This window comes from Hippocampus guttulatus, chromosome 18, assembly GCF_054856545.1.
Source record: "Hippocampus guttulatus isolate MCC_2025c chromosome 18, RoL_Hgut_1.0, whole genome shotgun sequence".
In the NCBI taxonomy this organism is placed as follows: Eukaryota; Metazoa; Chordata; class Actinopteri; order Syngnathiformes; family Syngnathidae; genus Hippocampus; species Hippocampus guttulatus.
Window position 1 is genome coordinate 7,829,944 of NC_141278.1, and position 24,985 is coordinate 7,854,928.

The following is a 24,985-nucleotide window of genomic DNA, read 5'->3' on the forward strand; positions in this document are numbered from 1 at the left end:
CAATGTGCATCAGTCTTCATTATTGCCAAAACAGCATCTCAATAATTGATCAGTGTGTGTGTGCGTGTCAGCAAAGCTACTAGCATAGCTAATGGCACTGAAATGAAGGCGAGAAAGCCTCAGGAATCAATCAGTTCTGTTTTTCCTCATGTGTGTTTTACTCTCCTCTTTCTCTCTTGCTTTTGGCGCTTTTTGACATATCGTTGCTACTTAACGTGACCTGAGAATGTTGCGCCAGCGCTACCAATCCTCTTAGTGCCAGTCACTGATTCAATGAGTCACGTGTCGAAGGAGCAAAAGTGTGTTATTCAAAGCCTTAATCTGGCCTTTGAAAGAAGACAAAATGGAGTACAGTGAATCGATGCTTCCAGAACCACCGCATCTCTGCGATGTATAGAGAACCATATACGTACTGTACCTTCTCCTTGATATCATCAAATATGCCAGAGTTAGCATACAAGAGGTCGCGCGGATGCTCATTTTTGGTTCATTGTAGCATTCGGCTCCAGCATGCGGGTTTGGTCCGCGAACAGTTAAATGAACGAGCGAGGACAAGTGAGAGAGCAGCAACAAGGAAGTGGAAAAGAGGAGGAGGATGAGAGCCGTGTGAGCGAGCAAGGGAGAGAGGGAGGGTTGGTTTGTATGTGAGAAAGTGACAGTGTGGAGAAGAGAGCGAGAAAGGAAGCTGCAGCAGCAGCCGGGAGATAAAAAAGAAAGAAGGGAGAAAAAAAAGAAGCTTTTCCTCTGCTGGCGAGCTAGCGAGGGATAACGCAAGCAAGCAGGCAGTGGGAACCAGGCGAGGTGGTGGTGGGGGGGAAGACACGTCCAGGAGAGATTCTGGCACTGGAGCTACAGGAGGCCGAAAAACAGCATTGAATGCAGGAGGAGGAGGTGACGGCACAAAACATCAGGCAGTGACACCATCACGTCGCTCGGAACTAGCTTGTCTTGAGGAGGTGACGCCCTGTGAATGGGGTGAACTTCCAGACTTCCCTACGACGGATGCGGAATATCTACTTTTAAGTCTTGTTCACCGAATCTGGATTATCTCGGCGACATGACTTCTGTCCCGATGCCTCCTCATAATTAGATGCAGCGAGGGGCTGTTACCACAAATAAACCTCCCCTCCGGGCCGTAAGGACGGATCAAGACTCGTCGTCCTCCCCAAACTCTGGATTTATTGTGCCGTCGCACTGCGCCACCTGATGGAGGCTTTCCTGGCACATTGACAAATCTTTATGGCCGGGAATAATTCTTGCTGCTTGACCGAATGATACTTCTTGACATGGATGGCATCGGTCTTCAGAGTGGTGCCTGGGGTTGTTTCTCCACAGCTTCTGTCAAGCAGAGATGATTCCATAGGAACATGCCCGGCAGGAATTAGTTGCTGCGATGTTTTGACGCCTGTAAAACCGGCAGCTCACGTGACTGCTTGAAGCTGATGCCCACCTCTCCAGCAATCTGTGAAAAGATAGGCCGAGCCGGGCTGCATTCTGCGTCGACATTGGCTGGCTGCGCTCTGTGTGTCTCCCTCACAACCAATCCAGATGCGGTGCACTCGGAAATCAGAGCTTTCATTCACGACGCGAGACATCGACTGCATCCCCTTTTAATACCTCTTTCGCTAAGCCTACCGGATTGGAATTCCCCCCAGGGACGACCTACGCTTCTGCAGTAAAGCGGCGGGGGGGTGGGGGGGGGATCATTAATTCAAGGACTTGCAACATGTAATCCAAGTGTCATGAGCGAGGAAGAACACTTTGAAATATTGCGGGTCTCCGTAATGCTTTGACGCCCCGGACGATGCTGCACTTTTCTGATGACATATGGCTCGCATGCCGTTCATCACCTCGCTTGCCAAGTCGCCCTTTTGATAAATCACTCGCTGAAATCCCCCGCAGATTTTCCTTTATCCTCCGCATGTTTCTGGTGTCCGTGTCCTTGAACCCTCACAGAAGTCTTCCGGGAAGTAAAATAAAGAAGAAAATTGAGCAGTTCCCTTGTGTATACTCGGTCTCTGACTGCAGCTTGAGAGCACAGGTACTCTGACTCGATGACCATGTAAGAGGGAGTTAAAAATGTAGCAGGGTGGGGGGTGAAGCTGCAACTGAATCATTTATTGGCTGAAGAGGTTCTTTCCCAGAGAGAACGCATCCATGTTCTTTGTCAGGTCCTCTTAAATGGGATCCCTATTTTCTCACTTTGTTGTGCGTCATACCGACCCCTCCTCCCTTCTCCCAAGAGTCTATAATTTCATGGGATTTTGCCGCGGCACAGTTTGAAAAGTATTTTCTCCGCCGCGACTGACGACGAGAAGATGGGGAACTCGCTGGGTTGTGTCAGGCCTCCGCCAGACTCGGAAGTTGTCGCAGGTCCTCCGCTGTCAACCAAGAGGCGATTACGTTTCGGGCGACGTCGCAAAGGACGGAAAAACAGGAATGATGATGAGCCTCGAGTTGTCGAGACGAAGCCTTCTTTTGAAAGGACTTGGGACTCGAGCAGTGGGCCAAGCTCTCATCGAATGTTGCCCGCGTTGAAACATCACAGGATGCTTTCCCCAGGAGCTGCATATTCTCCTACCAGTAGCCTCCTAGGCCCAGGTATTCCCCAAATTCAGCATACCCCCAAACTCAGTCCGGCCTGGAGAGGAATTTTCTGCCTCCCCGGGGAGGAAGCCGCTGCTCGGTCTGTCGTTGACGTCTCCAGCATCCCCAGTCAAACCACCACCACGAGCCCGATCTATACCGCACCACCTCCGGGCAGTACCACCACCCCGGGAGGCGGTAGGATCTGCCGCGTTCGTGAGAAAGTCCACGGGGTCGTGGAAAAACCTTGCACGCTTGAAGAAGACGGATCAAATAAATGCGAGCGGACAGGGAGTGAACGGATGAAACGACGGGCAGCGGGGGCGTTAGAGGTGAGGCCTTCTTTTGGAGAGCACAATGGTGTGGTCCACATCAGAGAGGTGGATGGTAAGCTCTGCGTGGTGAGGACAGTGTACCCCAGTGACTATGGCTCTCCAGTGTGGAAGGGTCAGTGTGACCGTCAAGTGGAAGTGCGCAAAGAGCCCCCTGCTCCTTTTCCGGTGACCGGAAATATTCTCAAAGTCCAACTATCGGAGGGTGAAGGAGAGGATGCCTTCAACCAAACCTGGATCCCCGACAATCTCGTCGGCGAAGGACTTAGCTTGGAAACGCAAGAGAGATGCTCTCTCTTGGAGTCGGGCTATGCCAGTGACCTCCCACTGACCTCGCCAGAAACGGCCATCACCACTCCCAGCCAGGTGGACTGGCAGAAGCTAACCAATTGCTCTTCGGAGAGATTGGACGCGATGGCGGAAAGTCCGCAGACATTGCAGCAGCAACAGGCTGCTGATCGACACCTGCCGCAGGTCAGCTCAGGTCTTTTTAACCACTCTGAAGTTACTGAGACAATTTTTATTTTTTTTTTGGAAAGAACTGTTTCTGGAGGAGTGTAAATCCTACAAAAAACTGAATGTTGATGGATTTGTTTCTTCTTACTTTTGAGGTTGCAAGGGCTTGTACTAGTTCGCCTTAAATATAAGCTGGGGGGGAGGTACAGTAAAAAGGGCGATGGAATGAATGTGACACCACCTTAAATCCCAACCACTGGTGCGCTGATAGGTTGATTTTTATTCTGCACTTGTACTTTAACGGGTACACTAGCATGCCAATCGCATGGTCACCTCAAATGTAAGGTTAGCGCACATAAGTCGCGTTAGCCCAAGTATTAGTTTACTTGCCTGTCGGGTGAAGAACTACGATACTCCAAATGAAGCTGCGTATATTGAAATATATTTGCATATGTTTCTCAGAGTGGGTGACTGTTCTTGTACTATTCAAGGGCTTCTAATCATGCACTGTTGTGCGTATTATCGGGCAGAGTGGCCTTGTTTCCTGCCTCTGTCCCAAGAGTCTAATCAAGGCAGCGCAGAGCATCTTGCCTTTTCCACCTTCTCACTTCCTTGCTCATTATTTGTGTCTGTCACCTTTTTGTATTGTGCTATTTGTATTGAAATAATCTCTATCACGCTGTGCGCCATTGGTAGGAACTGCGGCAATCAGGTGATGCAGAAATGTGCTGCATAGCTGCCAGGTAGATGCTAGGTGCATTTTGCTGAGTCACTGCTGTGTCTGTACATTTTCTTTTTTTTCACGGTTCTCTTGATGAGATGCGGGTTTAAAATGAGCAGTCGCAGCAAACCACGATTTATCCGTGCTTAAAATATTGATTAATGAGCATGAGAATGACGTTTTTTAATGTAACTGGATATTCTTTTTAAGTGCCAATCTTCATACTCCCAACGCAGATTTCCGAGATTTACGTGTGCGGTGAGTCGGGTGACCTCACCGCCAAAGAGAAGCTGCTGCTATGGAGCCAGCAGGCTACCGAAGGCTACACAGGCCTCCGTTGTGTCAACTTCACCTCGTCGTGGAGCGACGGACGCATGTTCAACGCCCTGCTGCACAGATACAGGTTGCTGTCACTTTTCGAAGTGTCCCACCCACAATGCCCCATAGCTCCTTTTTTTAAAAAATATTTTTGCCAGTGTAGATCATTTTTATCACAGCTGTGTGTGTGTTTTTCCCCCCTCCCTTACCAGACCCGACCTGATCAACATGGAGGCGGTGTCACAGCAGAGCAACCGTGACAATTTAGAGCACGCCTTTGAGATTGCCGAGTCGCTAGGGGTGACAAGGCTGCTGGACGCCGAGGGTGAGGATATATTTTCACTCGTCACTGGACTGATGGGTTGCTAAAACACAGCCTCACAGCCTTCTAGAAGCTTCTAGGAAAGAACGTAACAACTAACATTTAGTACATTTTCTTAACTGGGGTGATTTCTTTAGTTAAGAAAAGTAGTTCCTCAGTTGCACAGTGAGTCATGTTTTGGCTTTCAATAAAACTGTACATTTTAACTCGCATGCAACCAAAGAAATATTTAATTTGTTGTCATGCAATACCAGAAAGGATTTATTTGATCAATTATTATTGTTTTATGACTTGCCTCCTATGACTTTTACTGTGCACCGAGAGACTACTCCCCCTATCGGGAGAAATAAGTCCCCCCCCCCTTTTTTTTTGTATGTCATTTGAAATTGTCATTTTCAAAATATTTTTGACTTAATATAACTTTAATTTTGCAGTCATTTTCTCGTGAAATTTTTAATATGCAAATTTCCCTAGTGTGGGACAAATAAAGCTTATCTTATGATTTACTCATTTAGTGTTTTAAATGATTATATACTAACTCACCTATCACAGGTCAAAATCACCCCCCCCCCCCTAATATTTTTCTTTTGGTTGATATACTGTATATCTTTTTAATTCGATTTTTTTTTTAGGGATGATATAACAAATTGAAGGTATTAGCCGAAATGGGATTGTTGTCTATTTACATGACGCTTTTATAAATCCTCAAGTATTTATTTTTTTTATTCAAGTTGTCGCTCTTCTGTCTCCCGCCAGACGTGGATGTTCCCGTTCCAGATGAAAAATCAGTCATCACGTATGTGTCCTCCATCTATGACGCCTTCCCCAAAATCCCAGAGGGAGGAGAGGGCATCGCCGCACATGTACGTCCTCATCAACGTCATTCGTTTGCATTTTTTTTGTTGTTTTTTTGAAGCTGAATACCACCAACGGTGTATGAAAACGTGCTTGTTTTTAATATTTCAGGAGGTGGATCAACGTTGGTCCGAATATCAGTCCAAGTTCTCGTCTCTGCTCCAATGGAGCCGCCAGCAAACGGCTATCATGTCCAATAAGAACTTTCCACAGAACCCAGTAGAACTCAAGGTGAAGCCTTATTTTTGGAAATTATCCTCAGCCTTTTCCTGATAGAAATCACAGACTCAATTTGCGTATTTTTCTGCTCTTTCTGGAATGACATAAGATGATGCCAAAACCTTGGCTAGTGTCATAAGAAAGTAGCAATTGCTGCCAAGAAAATATTGTTGAGGTGATGCATCTCGACAGCGTATGAGACCTTTCTTTCACTGCCACCGGTTAATGATATCAGTTCTGGACTTTTGTCTCTTGTGCTCCTGCAGGCACTTTACAATGAGTATGTCCACTTCAAGGAGACGGAGGTTCCCACCAAAGAGCTGGAAAAAAGTCACGTAGAACACCTCTATAAACTTCTGGAGGTAAATGGCAAACAATGTTAAAGGGGAATAGTAAGGCCATATTGGTGCGTTTTGTTGAAATGACAATGAAAGCATTTGTATCATTTGCAAACATATCAAATCTAATATTTTACCAAGCAGACAGCTTTTTTTTTTTTTTTTTTAAATTGGGAAAATATGCATTTGGTCGCTTTTTTTTTTTTAAATAAAGTGCGTTTGTGGAGTTGAGAGGTTCATTCTCCCCCCGTGGCCTTTTCGCAGACTGACAATGCAGCTCATTGTTAGCGCCAACAGATGATGATTCCTACTTAACCCCCTGTTACCTCATCACTTGTCATCATCTTGTCCGTTGGAGTGTTTACTGACCTTTGTGTGTGTTTGTGTGTGTCACAAGGTGTGGATGGAGTTTGGCCGCGTGAAGCTTCCTCCGGGCCTCCACCCCAACGACTTGGAGGAGGAGTGGGGGAAACTCATCCTGGAGATGCTGGAGAGGGAGAAGGTTCTCCGACCTGCCGTGGACAGGTAAATATCGAGTTTTAATGGCATGATATTGAATTTTAGTTTCAAATGTGTCAATCGTGGCAATCTATTGTGGTTTAAAGGGAAAATGTTATGTTTTGTGGAGGAATGTGCCTTTTGGAGACCAAATACAGTGGTTGAATGGCAAGATGTTGCATTTACCTGGGGAAACGAGCAGACAAATTTTATTTTAATTAAAACATTTATGATTGCATTTTGTTTTCCCTCAATATCGCAATTGTGATTTAAGATGCAATTTTTTTTGAAGAAGCAATAACTGTCATGATAACCACACATATATATAAATATATAAAAGTGTGTGTTTTCGTGTCTTCAGGCTGGAGTTGCTGCTTCAGAGAGCAAACAAGTTCCAGAACCTTGCCTTGGACTGCGAAGAGAAGATCACCCTGGCCAAGAACGCGTTACAAGCCGTGAGTACTCGTATCTTTAATCTGACGTCCGATATGGAACGTGTTGGCTGAAGCATCCCGTGTGACGCAGGACATGTCGCGGTCTGAGAGCGGCGAGGCGGTTCAGTGCGAGAGCGAACTGGCCTCCTACTTGCACAATTGCGAGGCGCTGATGGCGCAGATGCAGCAGGAGCTCAAAATGCTCCAAAATGAAAAATACTACCAAGTGGAGCAGCTCGCGTTCAGGTGGGTTCACATTTCACATGAGCGTGCACGTCTCACCAAAACTTCAACTTCTCTCAAGTCAAATATACAATCTTGGATCGTAATAGGTCACAATCGGTTCAGATTATGAATTTATTCTGGATTTAATCTGTCAGTAAATTTAACAGATACTCGTGTCTGCTTTTGTTAAAAGGAATTACACTATCTGGTTTAGCACATTTAATTCAAAATAGAATTATAATCTCCATGAATGACTGGACTCCAGAATCGATTGGGGGGGGGGATATATCAGTAATTTATGTCATGATGTTTATTTATTAATCTTTCAATTTAAAGTAGAAATAAAATTATGACAGGGTACTTTTAAAACAATTTTTTTTAAATATAATGCTGACTTGTGTGTATTGACACAATCAGGATTCAAATCTGTGCGTGTGTGTGTGTGTGTGTGTGCGTGCGTGCGTGTGTGTGTGTGTGTGTGTGTGTGTGTGAGATGTACAAATTATTTACTAGTTGCATCTTGAATCAACACAATCATTCCGTGTCCTTGGTTGAGGTAATAAATCAAAAGTGTGTATGTTGTCCCCATGCAGATTGACGTGCCTTGAAGAAGAGCTGGTCTCTCTGCGACTTCACTGTTCCAGCCTGTACAGAAAAGGTCACTTCACGATTGGCGAGCATCTCAGCCAGCGCGCCCCCACCGAGGGCCCCGGGTTCTCTCTCGGCCAGACTCTGCTGGGGGCCGCCGGTGCTGCCGAGGCTACTCTTCTTCGCCGCCCGATGGCTCGTTCCCAGCTGGTGGCCATGTCCTCGTCAGAGGACGAGGGCAGCCTGAGGTTCATTTACGAGCTTCTGGGATGGGTGGAGGAGACGCAGGTTTGATTAGGCACATGTTCGGACGCCCCTTAGGAGAAGTCAGGACCCCTGGCTCCATTTTTTTTTTTTTTTGTGCTTCAGGAGCTTTTGGAAGGAGCTGAATGGGGAGCGGACCTTCCTTCGGTGGAAAACAACCTGCAGGAACATAATAGTGTGCACACCGCTGTGGAGGAACTGATGAGCAGCCTGCAGGAGGCTCGCAACTACGAGGTACGGACTTGCTCACACCAAAGTCAACATGACTGTTCGAAACAATCCACAGCATCAGGCAAACAACGCTGACGATGTTGTGTCTTAGGCCAAAGTGTCGACCAACTTCAGGAGCAACTACTGCGAGACCTTGGCCAAACTGGAGCATCAGTACGGCAAACTACGGGTCAGTAAAGGGGATGCGCACACACACAGACAAGGATACACACACACACAGAGACTCACAAGGACACGCATATGCACTCAAAGACTCGCAAGGGGACACACAACTACATGTGCAAACACTCACAAGGACACACAGAGACACATTATGTAGATCCAAACATGGGTGTGTGTTTGCTCCTCCATGACTGTCTGTCTCTGTATTTGTGTTTAGTCTGCGTTTGTAGTCGCATGTGTGTGTGTTTTCAGTCATCTGTGTGTGTGTGTGTTTGTGTGTCTGTCAATCTCTGTGGACGTTTATCGTGCATACTGTGTGTGTTTTAATGTCTCTGGGTGTGTGTCTGTCCATGCATCTGTGTATGTTTGTAATGAACCGTATGTCGTGAGTGTCGCCCACTAACGTCGTGTTGTTCGCTCGGCCTTTAGGAGCTCTCGTCGTGTCGGCTACGCAGCCTCGAGAGTCTTCAGTCTCTGGTGCGCGAGTGCACCGAGGAGCTGATCTGGCTGAACGAGCACGAGGAGGACGAGATCGCCTTCGACTGGAGCCACAACAACACCAACATGGATGCCAAGCGGGAGATGTACAGTGTGAGTAGAGAAGCCACACCATGCACTCTCACACTCACACGCGTGCGGGTCAAAAATAGTAGAAACAGCTCTGTGGTCTCTTTTACCTAAAAACAGCAAACCAACTTGAAGTAGACAATTTTTTTTAATGCTCATTTTCACAAAAATCATCTCGCTCAAAGATTTCGTTATTATACTACAGTATGTTTGTCCCACCTCATTCAAGTCAAGCCAAGTCAACTGTATTGTCAAATGTGCGACATGTGCAACAGATGAAATTACATTCCTCAGGAGAGAGAGGAGCCACTGCGGATGCCCGCGCCGCCATCAAAATCGCCATGAACATTTTTTTTTTCCAAAAAGAATTGAGGGCCACGTAAAGTGTTTTTTTTTAAATTTATTTTTTATAATGTTGGTTGGTTTCAATGTGTTCAGGAGTTGCGGTCCGAGTTAGACGAGAAACACGGCGTGATGCGGTCCCTCCAGGAAATGGCGCTGCGCCTGTGTCAGGAAAACCATCCCGCCAAGCAGACTCTGGAGGTGAGGATTCCTCCATTTCCTCCTTTTCGTTTAGAAAAAACAAACAAACAAAAAAAACAACAACAAAATCATACATGGTGGACCTTTGGTCATGATGTCTGCAGGCGTACAGTGCCGCGTTGCAGACGCAATGGCAGTGGGTGGACCAGCTTTGCTCATGTGTGGAGCAGCATCTGAAAGACAACACGACCTACTTCCAGTTCATGAGCGATTTGCGCGACTGCGAATCGTACCTGAGGCAGCTGCAGGAGAGCATCAACAGGCAGTACACCTGTGACCGAAACAGCCGCCTCAGCAGGCTGGAAGATCTGTTGCAGGACTCTATGGTATGAACTTGACCCACCCTCACACTCTTTAATTTATATACACTGTATGTCACACACACGCGCGCACAAACACACACACACACACATGTAGCTCATTCTGATGACTTGTTTGTGATGTTGTCATGGCAACAATGTGCTGTGACATTCAGGGTGGACAAATGGACAGATAAAATATGTCAAGAGTTAAAATATGAGAACAACACCAGTATTTAAATTCTTCCTGCTTGCCTGCAGGACGAGAAAGAGAAGCTGATCGAGCATCGCGGCAAGGTGGCCAGCCTGGTGGGCCGCGCCAAGACACTGGTGCAGCTGCGCCCCCGCTGCCCCGACAGCCACCTGCCAGCGGCCATGCCCGTCCGCGCCGTCTGCGACTACAAACAAATTGAGGTAGCCGCAAACACAACTTTTTTAAAAATCATTTAAAAGGACAACATTCCCAAATTGTCCACATATCTGACCACCAGCTCACCACTGTAGGCCCCTCCCTCCTGAACGCCATTATTTTACACCTCCACTCTAAATAAGCTATCCTCTCCGCACAGTTGGCTCAACAGAGCTACTCTGTTAGCACCAACCATGTGCTCAGAATTGAAATATGTCTCATTTGTTTATTGTTTTAAAATCACACTTATTTTTTTGAAAATGGACATCTGGCACGCGAGCACAAGTTCTCTCCGTCACTTTATCTTGTTTTCTTCTCTCTCCATCACCTCATCTTTTTCCCTCCCTTTTCACTTCTTCCTTCTCCTCACTCGTCCATCGGGCTGTCAAGACAAACGTTCAGGTAGAGAGGCCATTTTGTCTTACCGATTGCCTACGATTGGCTCCACCTCCTCGCTCTGTGCTCACTCAAGTCGCGTCATTCTTACGCAAACAAACGCAATCTGCTTGCTTGGGCTTTGGCTTTGATGAGCTTGGCTACAAGATGTTGTTTTGATCTAAAGTCAATACGGGGCCCGTGTCACTACGATTGATAACACTGAAACTGCAAGATTTGATATCAATCCGATAACAAGTACAGGTCCAGCAATGCGGATACCGAAACTGATACTGTAACTGATACCGAAACTGATACTATACACCAGTTTTACACAAAATCTGTTAGTTGTGTCTGATGCTCCCAAGATTTAGTATTGTTGTGACACTAAGTTAATAATTGGTATAATACTAATGACAAATCAACAAAATGTAAAAAGGAATCCAATAGTGGTGAATAATACTGTGACCAGTGTCACCAAAACCAATACTAATTCCTAAATACGAATCAATAACATGTTAAACGGAACCCGGTATCGGTGTATAGTACTACAAGATCTGGTGTTGACCCATTCCTAAATAGATCACCGATTCCATTTACTGATACCGGTACCATAAATTAACAATAGGTTAAAGGGAATCTGGTTACGGAGTGTGTGATACTGGGGTCAGTATGGCTGATATTGTTACTAAATAAATCAACAAGATCATAAAGACAATCTGATTTGTTTGGTACTGGAAATGTTGGTTTCAATCCTAATCCAAGAAAGTACAAAGCCAGTATTGCCGATACCAATACCTTTTAAATATTGCAAATGACGCGTCATCCAATATGCTAAATTTGAATGGATTTTCATGGCTTTGAAATGTTAAGAAAAGATGGATTATTAATTCGTTGCTAATTAGTCATCCCAGAATATAATTTGGTAACTAAAAAGTTTTTAGGTAAACACCGACATTGGTATCGACCATCATCCATATTTGTATCAATCGGACCAAGTGTGAAGTTGTGAATGGGCTTGTTTAGTGCACCTTCCTATCATCATCTCAGCTAAACTCAGTCATCATCATTTGGCTTTGTGTTGTCTTGATTTACATTCTGCATGTTAATTTGTTTGGATCACCGACACATTTAACTGCACTACTAAATTATTTTTATTTTTTCTGAATCATCTGAACACTCAATAATGTCCATTTGTTTCTCCCTCTTTCCCGCCTCCATTCTCATTTTCACTCCCAACTAATTTATCACCCCGTGCTCCATTCTTGCCTCCTCCCTCCCGTCCCTGGATGACTGCTGTCAGATCACGATAACCCGCGGCGAGGAATGCGTGCTGGAGGACAACGGGCAGCGCACCAAGTGGAAGGTGATCAGTTCCACGGGCAACGAGGCCATGGTGCCGTCCGTCTGCTTTACCGTGCCGCCGCCCAATCAGGAAACCATCGATGCCGCCATCAGGTGGGCACACACGGCAGGCTTTTTGCAAACGGTTTTTTTCAGTAACATCACTGTGAATCATTCGGGTCTCTCAGTCACACCATAAGCAAAGGAAATCCTTTTTTTTTTTTTAAAGGCAAAAATGTTGCTATAATTGGTGCTAAATTACAAATAAAAATACATATTTGTTCATTTTTAATGAATTAATTTGACAATCGATTGCTGTGCTTGTAGGATAGAGCAGTTGTACCAGCAAGTGATGTCGTTGTGGCACCAGATGCACATCAATATGAAGAGCGTGGTCTCCTGGCACTACCTCCTCAAAGACCTCCGCACCGTCTCCGAATGGAATCTGGACACGGTCAGTCTTTAGATCTTTTGCTTTCTGTTGCCAGCTAAATTTACCATTAAAAACTTTTTCCTCAGATCCGCAGGCAGTCCGCTTCGGAGCGTCAGCAAGTCCTGGACCACTTGGACTCCCACTTGTCCGACTTTCTGTCTGACAGCAGAGAAAGCTCACTGTTCACGCCGGCCGAGCGGCGCGAGCTGGAGGCGGACGTCCGGCAAGCCGAGCAGCGCTGCCGCGAGCTTTTGCTCAACATGGAGAGTGGTGAGAGAGCGCGGCGAATCAAAGCAGGTCTCCCCTGAAGGCTCACTGATGCTTACGGCTTTTGTGTGTCTTCAGAGGAGAAAGACGAAACGCTGTCTCGCTCGTACATGTCGGAGCTGCAGAACGTCACCCTGCGTCTCAACGAGGCCGAGCAGCGATTGATTAGCGCCATCCAGACACCGAGCCGGCTCTCGGATGACAGCGCAGATATTGCCGTCAGGATAGCCGAACAGGAGGTCACTTGGGGTTTTTCCTTATATTTGTATTTTGATTGTGACATGAAAACGTTAGTTCTTGAAATAATAAATCAATTAATACGTTACCGTTATTTAACAAATACAATCTTTTGAGAGTTTTCTACTGGTATTTTTACCCCCAAATTCCACTTCTTGTCAAAATCTTTCTTAAAAAAAGTTCATCGCCTTTTATTTCTACGTCAACTTTTTTCTCATTAAATTTTCGTTTTAAATACTGCAGTGTTTTTCCAAAAATATATGTACTGTATATATTCCCTTATTTCCAGAAACTGGAGTGTGAACTGGACGCGCTTCGCTCTAACTTGGGCGGCGTGTCTCAGAGCTGCGTGGCCTTCTTAGAGGAGAAGCCTGCATTCTCAAGCGTCCCCGCCCTGCGCTCGGAGCTCAACCAGGCCGTGAAGAAAATGGACAAGCTGCACCACCTCTCATCCGTCTTTCTGCAAAAGTCAGTCAAGTTCAAACGCAGCTCTGTCAAGTTCATTCCGTTCGAGACTTTGAGTGTGCGCGTGTGTTGTGTACGTTTTCCTGGCCAGATTAAAAACTGTGGACGTGCTGCTGCGCTGCCTGGAAGAGGCGGAGAGTCAGGTCAAGAAGTACGAGAGCAGGCTGAGCGAAGAGGACATCCTTCCTGCAGACACGGCGTCCATCCAAAGCCTAAGAGATCAATTGGGGGTAAAGTGTTGGAAGCCTGTACGGTGTAATAAATAGATCGATGGATAGCTACACGATAGATAGATGGATATTTTACAGTCAACCCACATCAACAGCTTTTTCCCCTTTCTTTGTAGAAGTGGCAGTGCGAGCTCTCCGAGCAGGAGGGCGTCTTCGAGTCCCTTCAGTCGGACGTCCTGCGGGCCAAAGAGGCGACGTCCCGTCTCGCCGTCCTCCACCCGGACCGCAACCCCGAGCTGGAGCGCTACCAGGAACGAGCCAGTCAGGCGGCGGAGCGGTGGGGCAGTGTTAAAAAGCAGATCGAAACGCGGTGAGTGGCGCCGGATGTTGTTGCCACGCCCACAAGTGAAATTCACTCACCGTATGGTTGATTATGACACCTATATTTATTTATTTCTGAATGTGTTTTGTCCCGTGAGGACAGGCGGGCAGAGCTGCAGGGTATTGCCTCGGTTCTGCAGCAGTACAGAGACGGACACTCGGAGCTGATGACGTGGATCCAAGAGACCACGCAGCGGCAGGAGAACACGCCGGCTGGGACCACTGACAGCAAAGCGCTCTCCGAGCAACTGGCGCAGCAGACGGTCAGTCCACACACAGTCTAATGATACTAAAAAAATGACTCTAAACAATGTTTATACATGTGGGTATGATTTTGGACTTGTTACTGCTTATATAATAGGCTTTGGTCACTGAGATCGAAGACAACCAGACCAAACTCGATGATTGCCAGGCTCACTCCAAACATTACTGCACCTCAGTCAAGGTAAGTGTGTATAGTGTGTTGGTAGTTGACACAGTGATTGGATAAGACAAGCTATCATGTTATTTATATAAAAGGTTTATATTAGTGACTGTGGCAAAGGGTCAATATGGCAAACGAACACAAAACCTGACATTTGTGGTTCAAGAAAGTAAAAGTCGTGATTGGTGATCTCAAGATGTAGCTCAGATTGTAATTTCCTCACAATGTAAAAGTTATCCTTCCCCAGTCACTGATGCATCAAGCTGTTTATTTTCTGAAAAGGTGATGTGATTGGCGCCGTGTGACATTTTCATGCCAAAGCACTTCAATTCAAAATGATTTTCTGTGCAGGATTACGAGCTTCAGCTGATGACTTTCAGAGCCTTCGTGGAGTCCATGCACAAGTCACCGGTGAAGAGGAGGAGGATGCACTCTTCCTCTGATGCCATCACTCAGGAGGTCGGAGCACATTCATTTGAAATTTGGGTTCATACGTGAATACATTTCATCAGTTTTTTTTTTTTTTTGGTTTGTTTTTTTCCATCCAGTTCATGGACCTGCGCACACGCTACACAGCATTGGTCACGTTGACTACGCAACACGTTAAATACATCAGTGACGCCCTCAGACGACTGGAAGAAGAAGAAGTAAGATTTTAATTATGAAATATGTATTTCATTAGCAAAGCATTCATTCAAGTGGGATCGATGGCAATTTTGAGCTATTTTCCTGTGTGCTTGTGCCTTAGCTGTAGTGCTGCCAAAATTGGTCTTGTACTTTTTTGTTTCACCCTACACATAAAATCAAAACAAAACTAAGTGAATATTATAATCGCGAGCTTCTTGATGGAAGTAATAAATATTGCTCCCACGCATGTAGAAAGAGGTGGAGGAGGAGAAGGAGGCCAGGGTGGGTCAGGTGTCGGACCTCCTGGCATGGATTGGAGGTCTTCGGGGACGGACCGGAGGCCCCAACGCTGAGTCGTCACTTGCTGCGCAGCAGGTAAACATGAGATTAGATTTGGTTAGCTCAGCTGTACAAACCTTTCCAGGCATGACTAATTGGTTAACACAATGATTACGCTAATGGAACAGTGGGTTAATTGGCCGGAAGAGTGATGCACAAGGATTTGAGTTGAGCGATTTAAATTAGTTACAAATTGTCTCCCCCCAATATTGCGATTGCAATTTATTATGCAATTTCACACTGCTGACACCGCAAAATCAATGTCAATTTCAATTTTATTAACTGTTCAGCTTTAACGCGGATGACATAATAGGATAGCCGTTGCTGTTGCCCGGCCATCTCGGATGCCCCGTCAGCGAGAGCAGATGTATATATCGGTTAGACATTTGCATTTCACACTCTTTATATCCTACAGGCCATCAGCGAGCAACTTGCCGCCAAGAAAGACGATGTGGCCGAAGCCATCAGAAGCACGCAGGTCTTTCTCCTTTCCAAACAAGCTGCCAAGTAAGTCCCTTCACACACACTCGAAGTCCACCCTCACAGTTTCCACCGTCCAACCCCGTCGCCCTGCGCGTCCGCAGGCTATCCCCGGATGAGCGCGCCCACGTGGAGGCGCAGCTGAACCAGCTGACGTCCACTTACCATAACATGTGCGAGGTCTCCACGCAGCAAATGCAGCAGCTGGAGCAGCAACTGGCCCGGGAGGAGGAGAGGAAGGTGGGCACAAAAGTCACTTTGACGCTTCACATCACTCACAAAGAGTATGCGTGTGTGACTGCATGTGGTTTTGTTCACAATGTTGCGTGTGTACAAATGGTCACGTCATTTATTTTACCATCGCCTGCACTTGTCATTAACTTCACCACCAACCTCATTTCATGAATTCATGTTGTCATTCTCATCACATCCAGTCACATCTGCCGGGCTGCTGATGTCATTAATAACACCAGGCCTTCAATAGAACAACAGAGCGAAACCTGTACCTAGCTCATTATTACATCATACAAGGGTCCCTAATTAAGTGCCCTGTGGGTATACAGTAAGCTCTCAATTAACATAAAAGTTATATAATTATTTGACATTGCATACACTGATACAGATATATCTGATTGTGTTGCTTTGTTGTTGTGTGCGTTTGGTGCAAAATTGGCCAGCTCTGCAAAAACAAACAATCTCACCATTAGCATGTTGTGTCCAGATCACAAGTATTGCTGCGTGTGTGTTTGTCCGATTTTATTTGTTCTAATGAAATTCTCTAACAGTGTGTCACTCTTCAGCAAGCATTTTGCTTGACAACAACCACTAACAGCAAGCGGCCACAAAGGAGCGTTGTGGACGTTACTGTCACTTTATCTTCAGGCTTTATGGTATAGTAAAAAACAAAAAACAATGTAGTGTTTACGGGTCAGGATGGAGAGTGGCATGCACAACGCTAACATCAGCTTCTCACGCCGTGCTGCACTGCATTCTGCCCGTTAGGCGTGTGTTTCCACCAGCTGGTAAGTAATGCTTGCTTCTTTTATCATGTTGCCGGAAGAAATGCTAAAACAGTTGTTTTTCGGGCTTATTTTTGTACAGAATTTACATTTAAAAGCGAATAAAAACTAAAATTTGCCCCAAAACATGAAATACATGTTTGGGTTTCTTAAAGTGCTATTTAAATCCAATTTATTATAATGATTATTACTCATAGTAGTCATGTCATTTTGTTCTAATAGAAGTCGTGGAAGTAGTCATACAGTGTATAGCATTATGTAGCATAGTATTCTGTTAGGAATCCTTAAATCTATACTTTCTGTGAATATATAACATAAAATATCTGCATATATGTAATGTATATCCTGGGAGCAAAGCATATTTTATTTCATTCTTTCGGTAGGTGCCCCCTTGCATTGCCGGCGTGATCGACCTGGGAAGTGTGGAAACCTTCCCAGTCTTCCAAGCTGCCCAACGGGGTCTGATTGACCAAGACACGACTCGTATTCTCCTGGAGGCCCAGCTTGTCACCGCAGGGGGGCTCCTCTCTCCCGACCCCTCCCTCGTCCTCTCTGTCGATGAAAGTTTAACTAGAGGTTTGATTGATTCTCACATCAGGCAGTCCCTCTCAGAACTGGAGAGCACTTGGCTTTTGGTGGAATCTGCAACCGGTGGCCAACAACTGAGTGTGCATGCGCTATCGTCAGCCGTGGAGGCGGGACTCATTCAAGAGAAGGCAGGACTTCGCATTCTCGAAATTCTAATGCGAGAAGAAGACTTGAAGCTTTTGTCATCCAGGAGCCTTCAGACCAAGCTTGAGTCTAGGCTTAAACGCAGAGAGCTGATAGATCCAAACACAGCTGAGACAGTAAACCTAACCGAGTTGCTTCGGCGCTGCATCCCAGATGACAACTCGGGTCTTCTCCTGCTTCCTATCAAACAGCAACCTGGAGGAAGTGTCTGCCTCCGCTCCGATAGAAAAGTTGGCATCTTCCGTGCCATTGAAGAAGGCCTGATCGATCGGGAAGTGGCCAAGCGGCTCCTGGAAGCTCAGCTGTTTGCTGGTGGGATTGTGGACCCCCAATCTGGACACAGGCTGACCATTCATGAGGCGCTTCGTCACGGACTCATGGACCAGGACTTGGCTTGCTCCCTGTTTGTGCGACAGCTCAAAAATGGTGGGATTCTCGACCCTGTAACTAGAGAACGTTTGGATTTGGAGAATAGTGTCGACAGAGACCTTCTCTCCACTTGTATGTCTCTGTTGGTCCTTGAATCACTCTGGACGTTTATGGGAATGCTGTGGCCTGAATCTGGTGAAATCCTGTCCATCTCGGAAGCTCTTCAGCAAGGAGTTATCTCAGAGGAGCTAGCACGAAGCATCCTCAGGCAGCGTAATGCTGTTGGAGCACTATACAACTCAGAAACTCTTCAGTTGCTGTCCTGTGAGGAAGTTCTCGATCCCAGTGTCATCCATATTCTCAAAGGCATCCATTTGCCAGATGTACTCGTCAACATAAACCCGTCAGGCACACCATCTCTGAACCACCTGAGTTGGGGTTCTTCAAGCTCAGCACCTCTCACATCCTCTCCTGCCAGCCGGGTGTTGGATGCCAAAGCAGCAAACGGGATGGATGCCAACCAGCAAGCTCAACACAAGTTGCTCTTCCACCTCATGACTCACAGCTATGTGGACGCCCACTCAGGAAAACGCATTGTGGTGTTTGACCCCGAGTTGCTGGAGTTAGTTAACACAATTCAGTCAACGGTTGGACACGCGGCTAGTAGTGACAAAGTTGAGACTTGTGTCAGTCTGACCACACAAAAAGATAAGGTCATCGCAATGAATTTGATGGAAAAACAGATTACTGACAGGGAACCACAGTCAAAAGACAGAACTTCCAATAGAGTCACACCAACCAAATACTTGGATCCCAGAAGCAGAAACGAACAGGGAGACAGTTACAAAGCTAAACCTGAGCCTTTGGGAACTGTGAAAATTAATTTTGACAGATCATCAGAAACTACAGGAGATAAAAGCATAAATGGAGAAAAAGGAACATCTAGTCTTGAGATTTCAACAGAAAAGCTCGAAAGTCTAAGCGGGAAATCTATAAATGACACAGAAGATGAGTTTGCAGCTGAATCCGATCTCCTGCAGACAACAATCGAGGTGGAAAACATTGAAAACACTTTCAAAAGTTCCGAAAACGAAGATTCCAATTCAAAGCATTTGAGGAAACCTGAAAGGGCTGAATCGGAGTCTGAATCGAAGCTGGCCAAACCTGTTGTTGATGTCCCTGAATCTGCATCTGAAGATGATGATGCTGAACTGTCTAGGTTGCTCTCCGACCTCTCTGAGGGAGGTCTGATGACGGAAGATGGTGAAAAGTTGCTCCCTGACGAAGCGGTTGCTCAGGGCATCCTTCCCGGTCACACTGCGGTCAAATTAATGGCTCACATAGGATTATTTGGCGGTTTCCTCGATGTTAAAAGCGGTGAGTCACTGAGCATAGATGACATCATGAAGGAAGGTTTACTGGATGAAGAACTAATGTGGAGTGTCCTAAAGTCGGATAAAACACTTTCAGGCATCGTGGATGTGGAGAAAAATCAGATATGTGGGGTTAGGGAGGCAGCTCAGGCTGGTTTGATTGATGGCACCACTGCAACTCGACTCCTCGAAGCCCAGGTGGCGTCTGGAGGTATAGTGGACCTCCATAGGGATACGAAAGTCTCCGTCACCTTGGCTTCAAACCTTGGACTGATAGAAGACGATCAAAGAGAAACACTTCTTGCACTTGAGAAGGCGTACCAAGGAAAAGTGAGCGGGACTGAAATAGCCCTCACTAAAGCCGGTTTACAGCTACAGATGGAAGGCGTTATTGACCCAGAGACTGAGTGTCCCGTTCCGTTGGAACAAGCCATTGAGAAGTGCTTAATAAACTCCAAACATGCATTTCAGGTGTTGCTCAGACAGGTGGCCGAGGGCGGGATAATCCATCACGCTTCGGGAATGAGGCTGTCGGTGTCTGATGCCGTAGACAGAGGTCTTGTGGATCGATCACTCGCTTCCGGCTTGGAGGAGGTCGAGTGGGCTTACCAAGGTAAAGGCAGCTCCTCAAACATGGAGGCTGTCATTTTACAAGCATCAACTGGAGCAATTTTTGACCCCCAGTCAAGATGTAGAGTCACTTTGAGCGAGGCTGTTATTCGGGGGCTTCTGGATGAGGAGGTTGCACGTGAAGCTCTGGCTTCAAGCGCAGCAACGCAGGGGGTGCTTGACCCCCAAACCGCTCAGATTTTGCCTTACTCAGACCTTGTAAGAAAGGGTAAGATAGACATTGAGACGGGCAAGCGATTTTTGGAAGTGAAACCATTCAGTGGGATAGAGAACAAACAAACAAAGTGCCGCATGACTCTTTCTGAAGCTTTATATGCAAAACAAGTTGACCCAATTCCAGCTCTGAGACTGCTCCAATGCCAAGCAGACAGTGGTGGCATCGTTGATATCACCACTGGCAATAGACTTTCTCTACGTGAAGCATCTGAAAAGGATTTGGTCTCTGAGGAGATGAGTTTAGAAATTGCCATTTACCAGATTATGAAAGGCGGTTTAGTTAATCCAGCAAATGGTCAGCAAGTTTTGAATCTCAATGATGCAGTTGCTTTGCGGCTGATTTCTAGTGACATGGCTTCAGAAATCAAGGAAAAATTGACTCTTTTGAAGATAAAAAATTATGATGATGATGATGATGATGCACCCACTATCACCTCATCACAAAGCATAGACAGCCCAGATATGCCTTCATGGGGTAGTCTAGAACCTTTGACTTCTTCGGAAACCATTGACGTCATAACCGAAGTAGACAAGCCACTGGAGTCAGATCTGTCCATCGACCTTTTGAGTAACTTTGCTGCAAATGTTGAGAAGAGAATACAGCAAGCCCTAGAGGAGGCCATACCACAGATTGCTGCAGCAAAGAAGATTCTGAAACCAAAGACGGTCGAAGAGTTACAGATACACACAAATGAACAAAAAGGATGTACATCTGAACGTTTGGTTCCAGAATCGATTCATCCATGCGACGGAGGTTATGACGACATTAATGAAGGAGACACAACAAAGTCAGATGGGATCCCTAAGAAGTTGCTGTCTAAATCCAGTGATGCGAAAGTTATGTCGGTCCAAGACTTTGATTGTCCACTGACTGACTCCAGAACACCTGATGAGGAAGAACATATCAAACCAAGTGACAAGGAATGTAAGATGGGGGAGGTTGTAGCGAGGAATGATGGAGAAACGGAAAATATTTTGACCTTTGAAATGCAGGCTACTTCTGCCATGGAGCAGCCAGAACTGATGTTGGAGGAGGCCCTTCTGCAAATCGGTATCTCAGATAAGATTCCTGAACCAACGAATGTAGATAAACTACAGAAAGGTCAACAGAGCACAGATGAACAGCAACAAAGCATACTTGAAGGTTTTGACGCAGTGTGGATTCACGAATGTGACTCTAATGTTAACAAAAGTGTTGTGGAAGAGTACAGGAAAAAATCAGATGGTAAACCCGAGAAGTTGCTGGGTATGCATAACGTTGTTGGTCCGCTGACTGACTCGAAAACAGTGGAGCAGAAGGATGACAACAAAGAACAAGTTCAAACAAGTGAGGAGGAAACTAGTGTGCGGTATGTCGTCAAAGCCACCGTTGGTGGAAGAGAGAATATCTGCATTGAAACCGAGGCTCTTTCCGCCTTGCAGCAGCCAGAACTGCTACTGAAGGAGGCAGTGCGGCAAATTGATGGGACAGAAAGGATTCCTCAACCCGCAGCTGCAGACAAATCACGAGTAAGTCAGCAGAGCACAGATGGGCAAAAAGGTGTCACACCTGAAAGTTGGGTTCGAGAATCAATTCAAGGGCATGACATGTTTATTGAGAAGGATGGCACGGATGTTGATAAAAGTGTGAAGGAAAAGGATGGACAAATGTCAGGTAGGAAACTCGAAAAGTTGCACTCTAGGTCGGGTGATGAGAGAAGTACGTTGGCCCAGATCACAGATGGTTCATCAAGTGAGCCCGTAAGAACACGCAACAAGGAAAGCAGGATGGGCGATGTCGAGAAGAACGATGCCGAAGGAGAGAAAACTTTGAGCTTTGAAAAAGAGGCTCATTTAGTCATGGAAAAGCAAGTACTGCTATTTGAGTCTTTGGATAAAGAAAGTAAAACCAAGAAAAAGAAGAGGAGTAAAAAGAAGGCAAAGGTAGCAGAGGAAGACGATAAAACACAGCAACCAGAAATCCAACTTGGACCTGAAACCTGTCAGCCAGAGAAAGCATCATCTAGTCACGGCAAGACATTTGGCACTCTTCAAGAGGACAACACTGAATCACAGAAAGAACCAGATGCTGAACCTCACGTGGTAAAACAACGACACCAAAATGAGGAAACTGACCATGGGAATGTGACAGCCCAATCACTGGAGGGCACTGACAAGAAGAGGGTGCAGCGGAAACATGAAGCTGAAGACCCTCAGTCGAGCCCGAAGCAACTACAACAATCAATCGGCAGTCAAGAGGTGATCGGAAATAGCAAGCAGGAGGTAACTTCAAAAGCGGGTATGCTGGCTGAACAGAAGGCCGCCATGAAACTGAAAACGAGAGAGAGCGACCTCAGGAAGGTGTTTGAGGCTGGCGTCGGCGAAAGAAAGGCTGCTGAGGAAGTCGGGAAGAGGGAGAACACGGACACAGAAGAGTATCTCAAGAGTGGTGACGTGAGCGAGGAGCAGGACAAACTAGAACCGGCAGTTGCCAAAGTAAATGCCAGTGTTTCTATATATGAGAGCTTCAAGAAGGAGCAGCTTCCAGCCGCCAAGCCCGCAGAGAGTAAGCGAAGTAAGAAGTTCAAGCGTTTCAAAGCTCAGCCTTCCGAATCGCACGCAGATCAGAAATACCCCGAGGAACCGAAGCGTGACGCTCTTGAAGAAAAGCCTTCAGACAAGACGAAAGTTGGTGATTCTTGTGAGGAACTCGCAAGACAACCGCATCATCATCCCGAGGCCCAGTCTGGTGCTTGCGGCACAGGAGCAGAACAAGAGAAGAAAGAGCGTCAACCACCCAACGTTACTACTACCAGAGATCTCGAAGTTAAGTCTCCAAAAACCAACCCCCTCCTCTCAGACGAGGAGTCCGCTGACTCCGGATCAACAGGACCTCCCGAGTCACTTCCAGCTTTTGCCAGTCAAGGAGCAGCAGATGGTGTAGAAGTGATGTTAAGTGAAGATGAAGTGGAATCCACTTCTGCCAAGGTATTTAGCAGCAAACAATACATCTCAAATTCTTCTAAATACTGTTGCAAAAAAATGTATCCATTTTTGTTCTTTTCCCAAAGTCATCACAAGTGCATCAGGAGTGCTTAGAGCGTGACCAAAGGATCATAGCGCTTGTCTCCATGGTCAGACAGCTGGAAGTCAGACTCAAGCAGCAGCAGTCAGGTGGACGCAGTCTCGTCGCCTTGGATGACATCATCAGGCAGACACAGGTCGGACATCAGTTCCACAATACTATAGCATCGGAAATGTAGTAATTGGATTTGTATCGTATTGTAATTGGACTAAATCGCAGTGAAGGGTACATTATCATTATGGGGAGTCGTAGTTGAAGGGAATTGTGTCGTAATAGAGTGAATCCTGTATGACGATGATCCAGTATTGTCTTAGCTTTGCGCTCTGACGGTCAGTTGTTAACTTGCATTTTACTGTCAGGATCTGGAAGTGGAGCTGCGAGAGCTGGAGCCTGAGGTCACCACAGAAGTGAAGGCTGCCCAGACGCTCTTGATGCACCGCCCCGGAGTTGTTCCTCCACAGCTCCTTCTAGCTTTGGAGAAGGACCAGAAGAGGTTGACGCAAGCGTACCAAGCGGCCAAAACACTTTTTGGCGACATGCTGCAAAACCTGCGAGACCGCAGAGATTCATACAAGGTTCAACAAAAAAATATCCGATTTTTTTTTATCATGTGCATGTATAAATGTTCAATTAAAAAAAAACAAACAAGTGGGTTGAGCGCAAAATGGGAACTGATGGAGTTATCTTCATCTCTCAGGAGGCCGTAGAAACTGAACTGAAGTCACTTGGTAGACAAGTGGAGGCTCTGCTCTCCTGGGTGAGAGACACAGAGGCACTTGCAAATGAAGAGAGTGAAACTCTGGATGAAGATGGCCGACTTTTGCATCAGTTGCGTCTTTCCCAGGTAAGGTTCATCATCACGACACTCTGGTTTTACTCGGAGTGAACATGTTTTGTTTGTTTTTTTGCGGGGGACACTTGGTATATTACTTGGCCGTGGCATCTGCTCTCCAAGGATCTTCAGAGCAGCCTGACGTCCCGCTCTGGCGACGTGGCCCAAGTGGCTTTGGGCGTCCAAGTTTTTGTTTCGGAGCGGGCACAGGACCTGGCGCCCCAGCAGAGCAGGTGCCTTCTGGGGCAGCTGCAGCAGCTGCATAGGGCCTTCCACAGTGCGACGGGACAAGCTCGGGCCCGGGCAGCCGCTCAGCGGGAGCATGAGGAGGAATGGCGGCACCAAAAGGAAAGGAGAGCCGACGTCGAGGTCAAGCTGAAGGAGAAACAGGTTTGGAAAATCATCAGCGAGTCGCTTTGGTTTGTTGGCTTTTTCTTATTAACACTGAAAACTGCCGCTTACAACATTCATAAGCGTTCAACCATCCGTTTTCAATCAAGCTAGTGGTCATTAGGGTGGCGAGTATACTGGAGTCTATCCCAGGTGACCTACGGCCATAATGCTTGTTGATGATGCCGTTTCTGCCACAGCTAAACCCAACTTTAATGACGCGTCTCCGCTCCTTTAAGTTACCAATTCTCACCACCAGGGCGGCAAATAAGCTACACTTCTCACAAGTATCGTAAATACTGGGAGAAAACAGGCAAGTCGTGCTAACTGCTAAACCCACATGACATTTAGAATACCGAAACACCGGAAGAATAAGTGCGTAGGTGGTACAGTGCACTTTTAAGAGAAGGCTGGCTGGAACAGTAATGAAATTAAGAAGAATAACTGATTA

The 24,985-nt window shown here is 46.3% G+C and overlaps 1 protein-coding gene across 1 annotated transcript in view; it reads left to right on the forward strand.

Annotated features, from left to right (window-relative positions):
- Positions 1 to 1,692: 1,692 nt before the first annotated feature.
- macf1a (microtubule actin crosslinking factor 1a) overlaps positions 1,693 to 24,985 on the forward strand; it is a 74,782-nt gene continuing 51,489 nt past the window's right edge. The window contains exons 1-35 of the mRNA XM_086136148.1: positions 1,693 to 3,392; positions 4,332 to 4,498; positions 4,626 to 4,738; positions 5,492 to 5,598; positions 5,702 to 5,821; positions 6,076 to 6,171; positions 6,545 to 6,672; positions 7,007 to 7,100; positions 7,171 to 7,325; positions 7,898 to 8,180; positions 8,262 to 8,390; positions 8,479 to 8,556; positions 8,979 to 9,140; positions 9,555 to 9,659; positions 9,764 to 9,985; positions 10,220 to 10,372; positions 12,046 to 12,200; positions 12,414 to 12,540; positions 12,606 to 12,789; positions 12,865 to 13,025; positions 13,313 to 13,491; positions 13,580 to 13,718; positions 13,835 to 14,028; positions 14,143 to 14,302; positions 14,401 to 14,484; positions 14,815 to 14,922; positions 15,012 to 15,110; positions 15,343 to 15,465; positions 15,845 to 15,936; positions 16,014 to 16,149; positions 17,312 to 23,215; positions 23,299 to 23,448; positions 23,672 to 23,887; positions 24,010 to 24,156; positions 24,268 to 24,534. Coding sequence (XP_085992274.1) covers positions 2,319 to 3,392; positions 4,332 to 4,498; positions 4,626 to 4,738; positions 5,492 to 5,598; positions 5,702 to 5,821; positions 6,076 to 6,171; positions 6,545 to 6,672; positions 7,007 to 7,100; positions 7,171 to 7,325; positions 7,898 to 8,180; positions 8,262 to 8,390; positions 8,479 to 8,556; positions 8,979 to 9,140; positions 9,555 to 9,659; positions 9,764 to 9,985; positions 10,220 to 10,372; positions 12,046 to 12,200; positions 12,414 to 12,540; positions 12,606 to 12,789; positions 12,865 to 13,025; positions 13,313 to 13,491; positions 13,580 to 13,718; positions 13,835 to 14,028; positions 14,143 to 14,302; positions 14,401 to 14,484; positions 14,815 to 14,922; positions 15,012 to 15,110; positions 15,343 to 15,465; positions 15,845 to 15,936; positions 16,014 to 16,149; positions 17,312 to 23,215; positions 23,299 to 23,448; positions 23,672 to 23,887; positions 24,010 to 24,156; positions 24,268 to 24,534 — 11,811 coding nt within the window. The 5' untranslated portion in view covers positions 1,693 to 2,318. The remainder of the gene's footprint in view (positions 3,393 to 4,331; positions 4,499 to 4,625; positions 4,739 to 5,491; positions 5,599 to 5,701; positions 5,822 to 6,075; positions 6,172 to 6,544; positions 6,673 to 7,006; positions 7,101 to 7,170; positions 7,326 to 7,897; positions 8,181 to 8,261; positions 8,391 to 8,478; positions 8,557 to 8,978; positions 9,141 to 9,554; positions 9,660 to 9,763; positions 9,986 to 10,219; positions 10,373 to 12,045; positions 12,201 to 12,413; positions 12,541 to 12,605; positions 12,790 to 12,864; positions 13,026 to 13,312; positions 13,492 to 13,579; positions 13,719 to 13,834; positions 14,029 to 14,142; positions 14,303 to 14,400; positions 14,485 to 14,814; positions 14,923 to 15,011; positions 15,111 to 15,342; positions 15,466 to 15,844; positions 15,937 to 16,013; positions 16,150 to 17,311; positions 23,216 to 23,298; positions 23,449 to 23,671; positions 23,888 to 24,009; positions 24,157 to 24,267; positions 24,535 to 24,985) is intronic.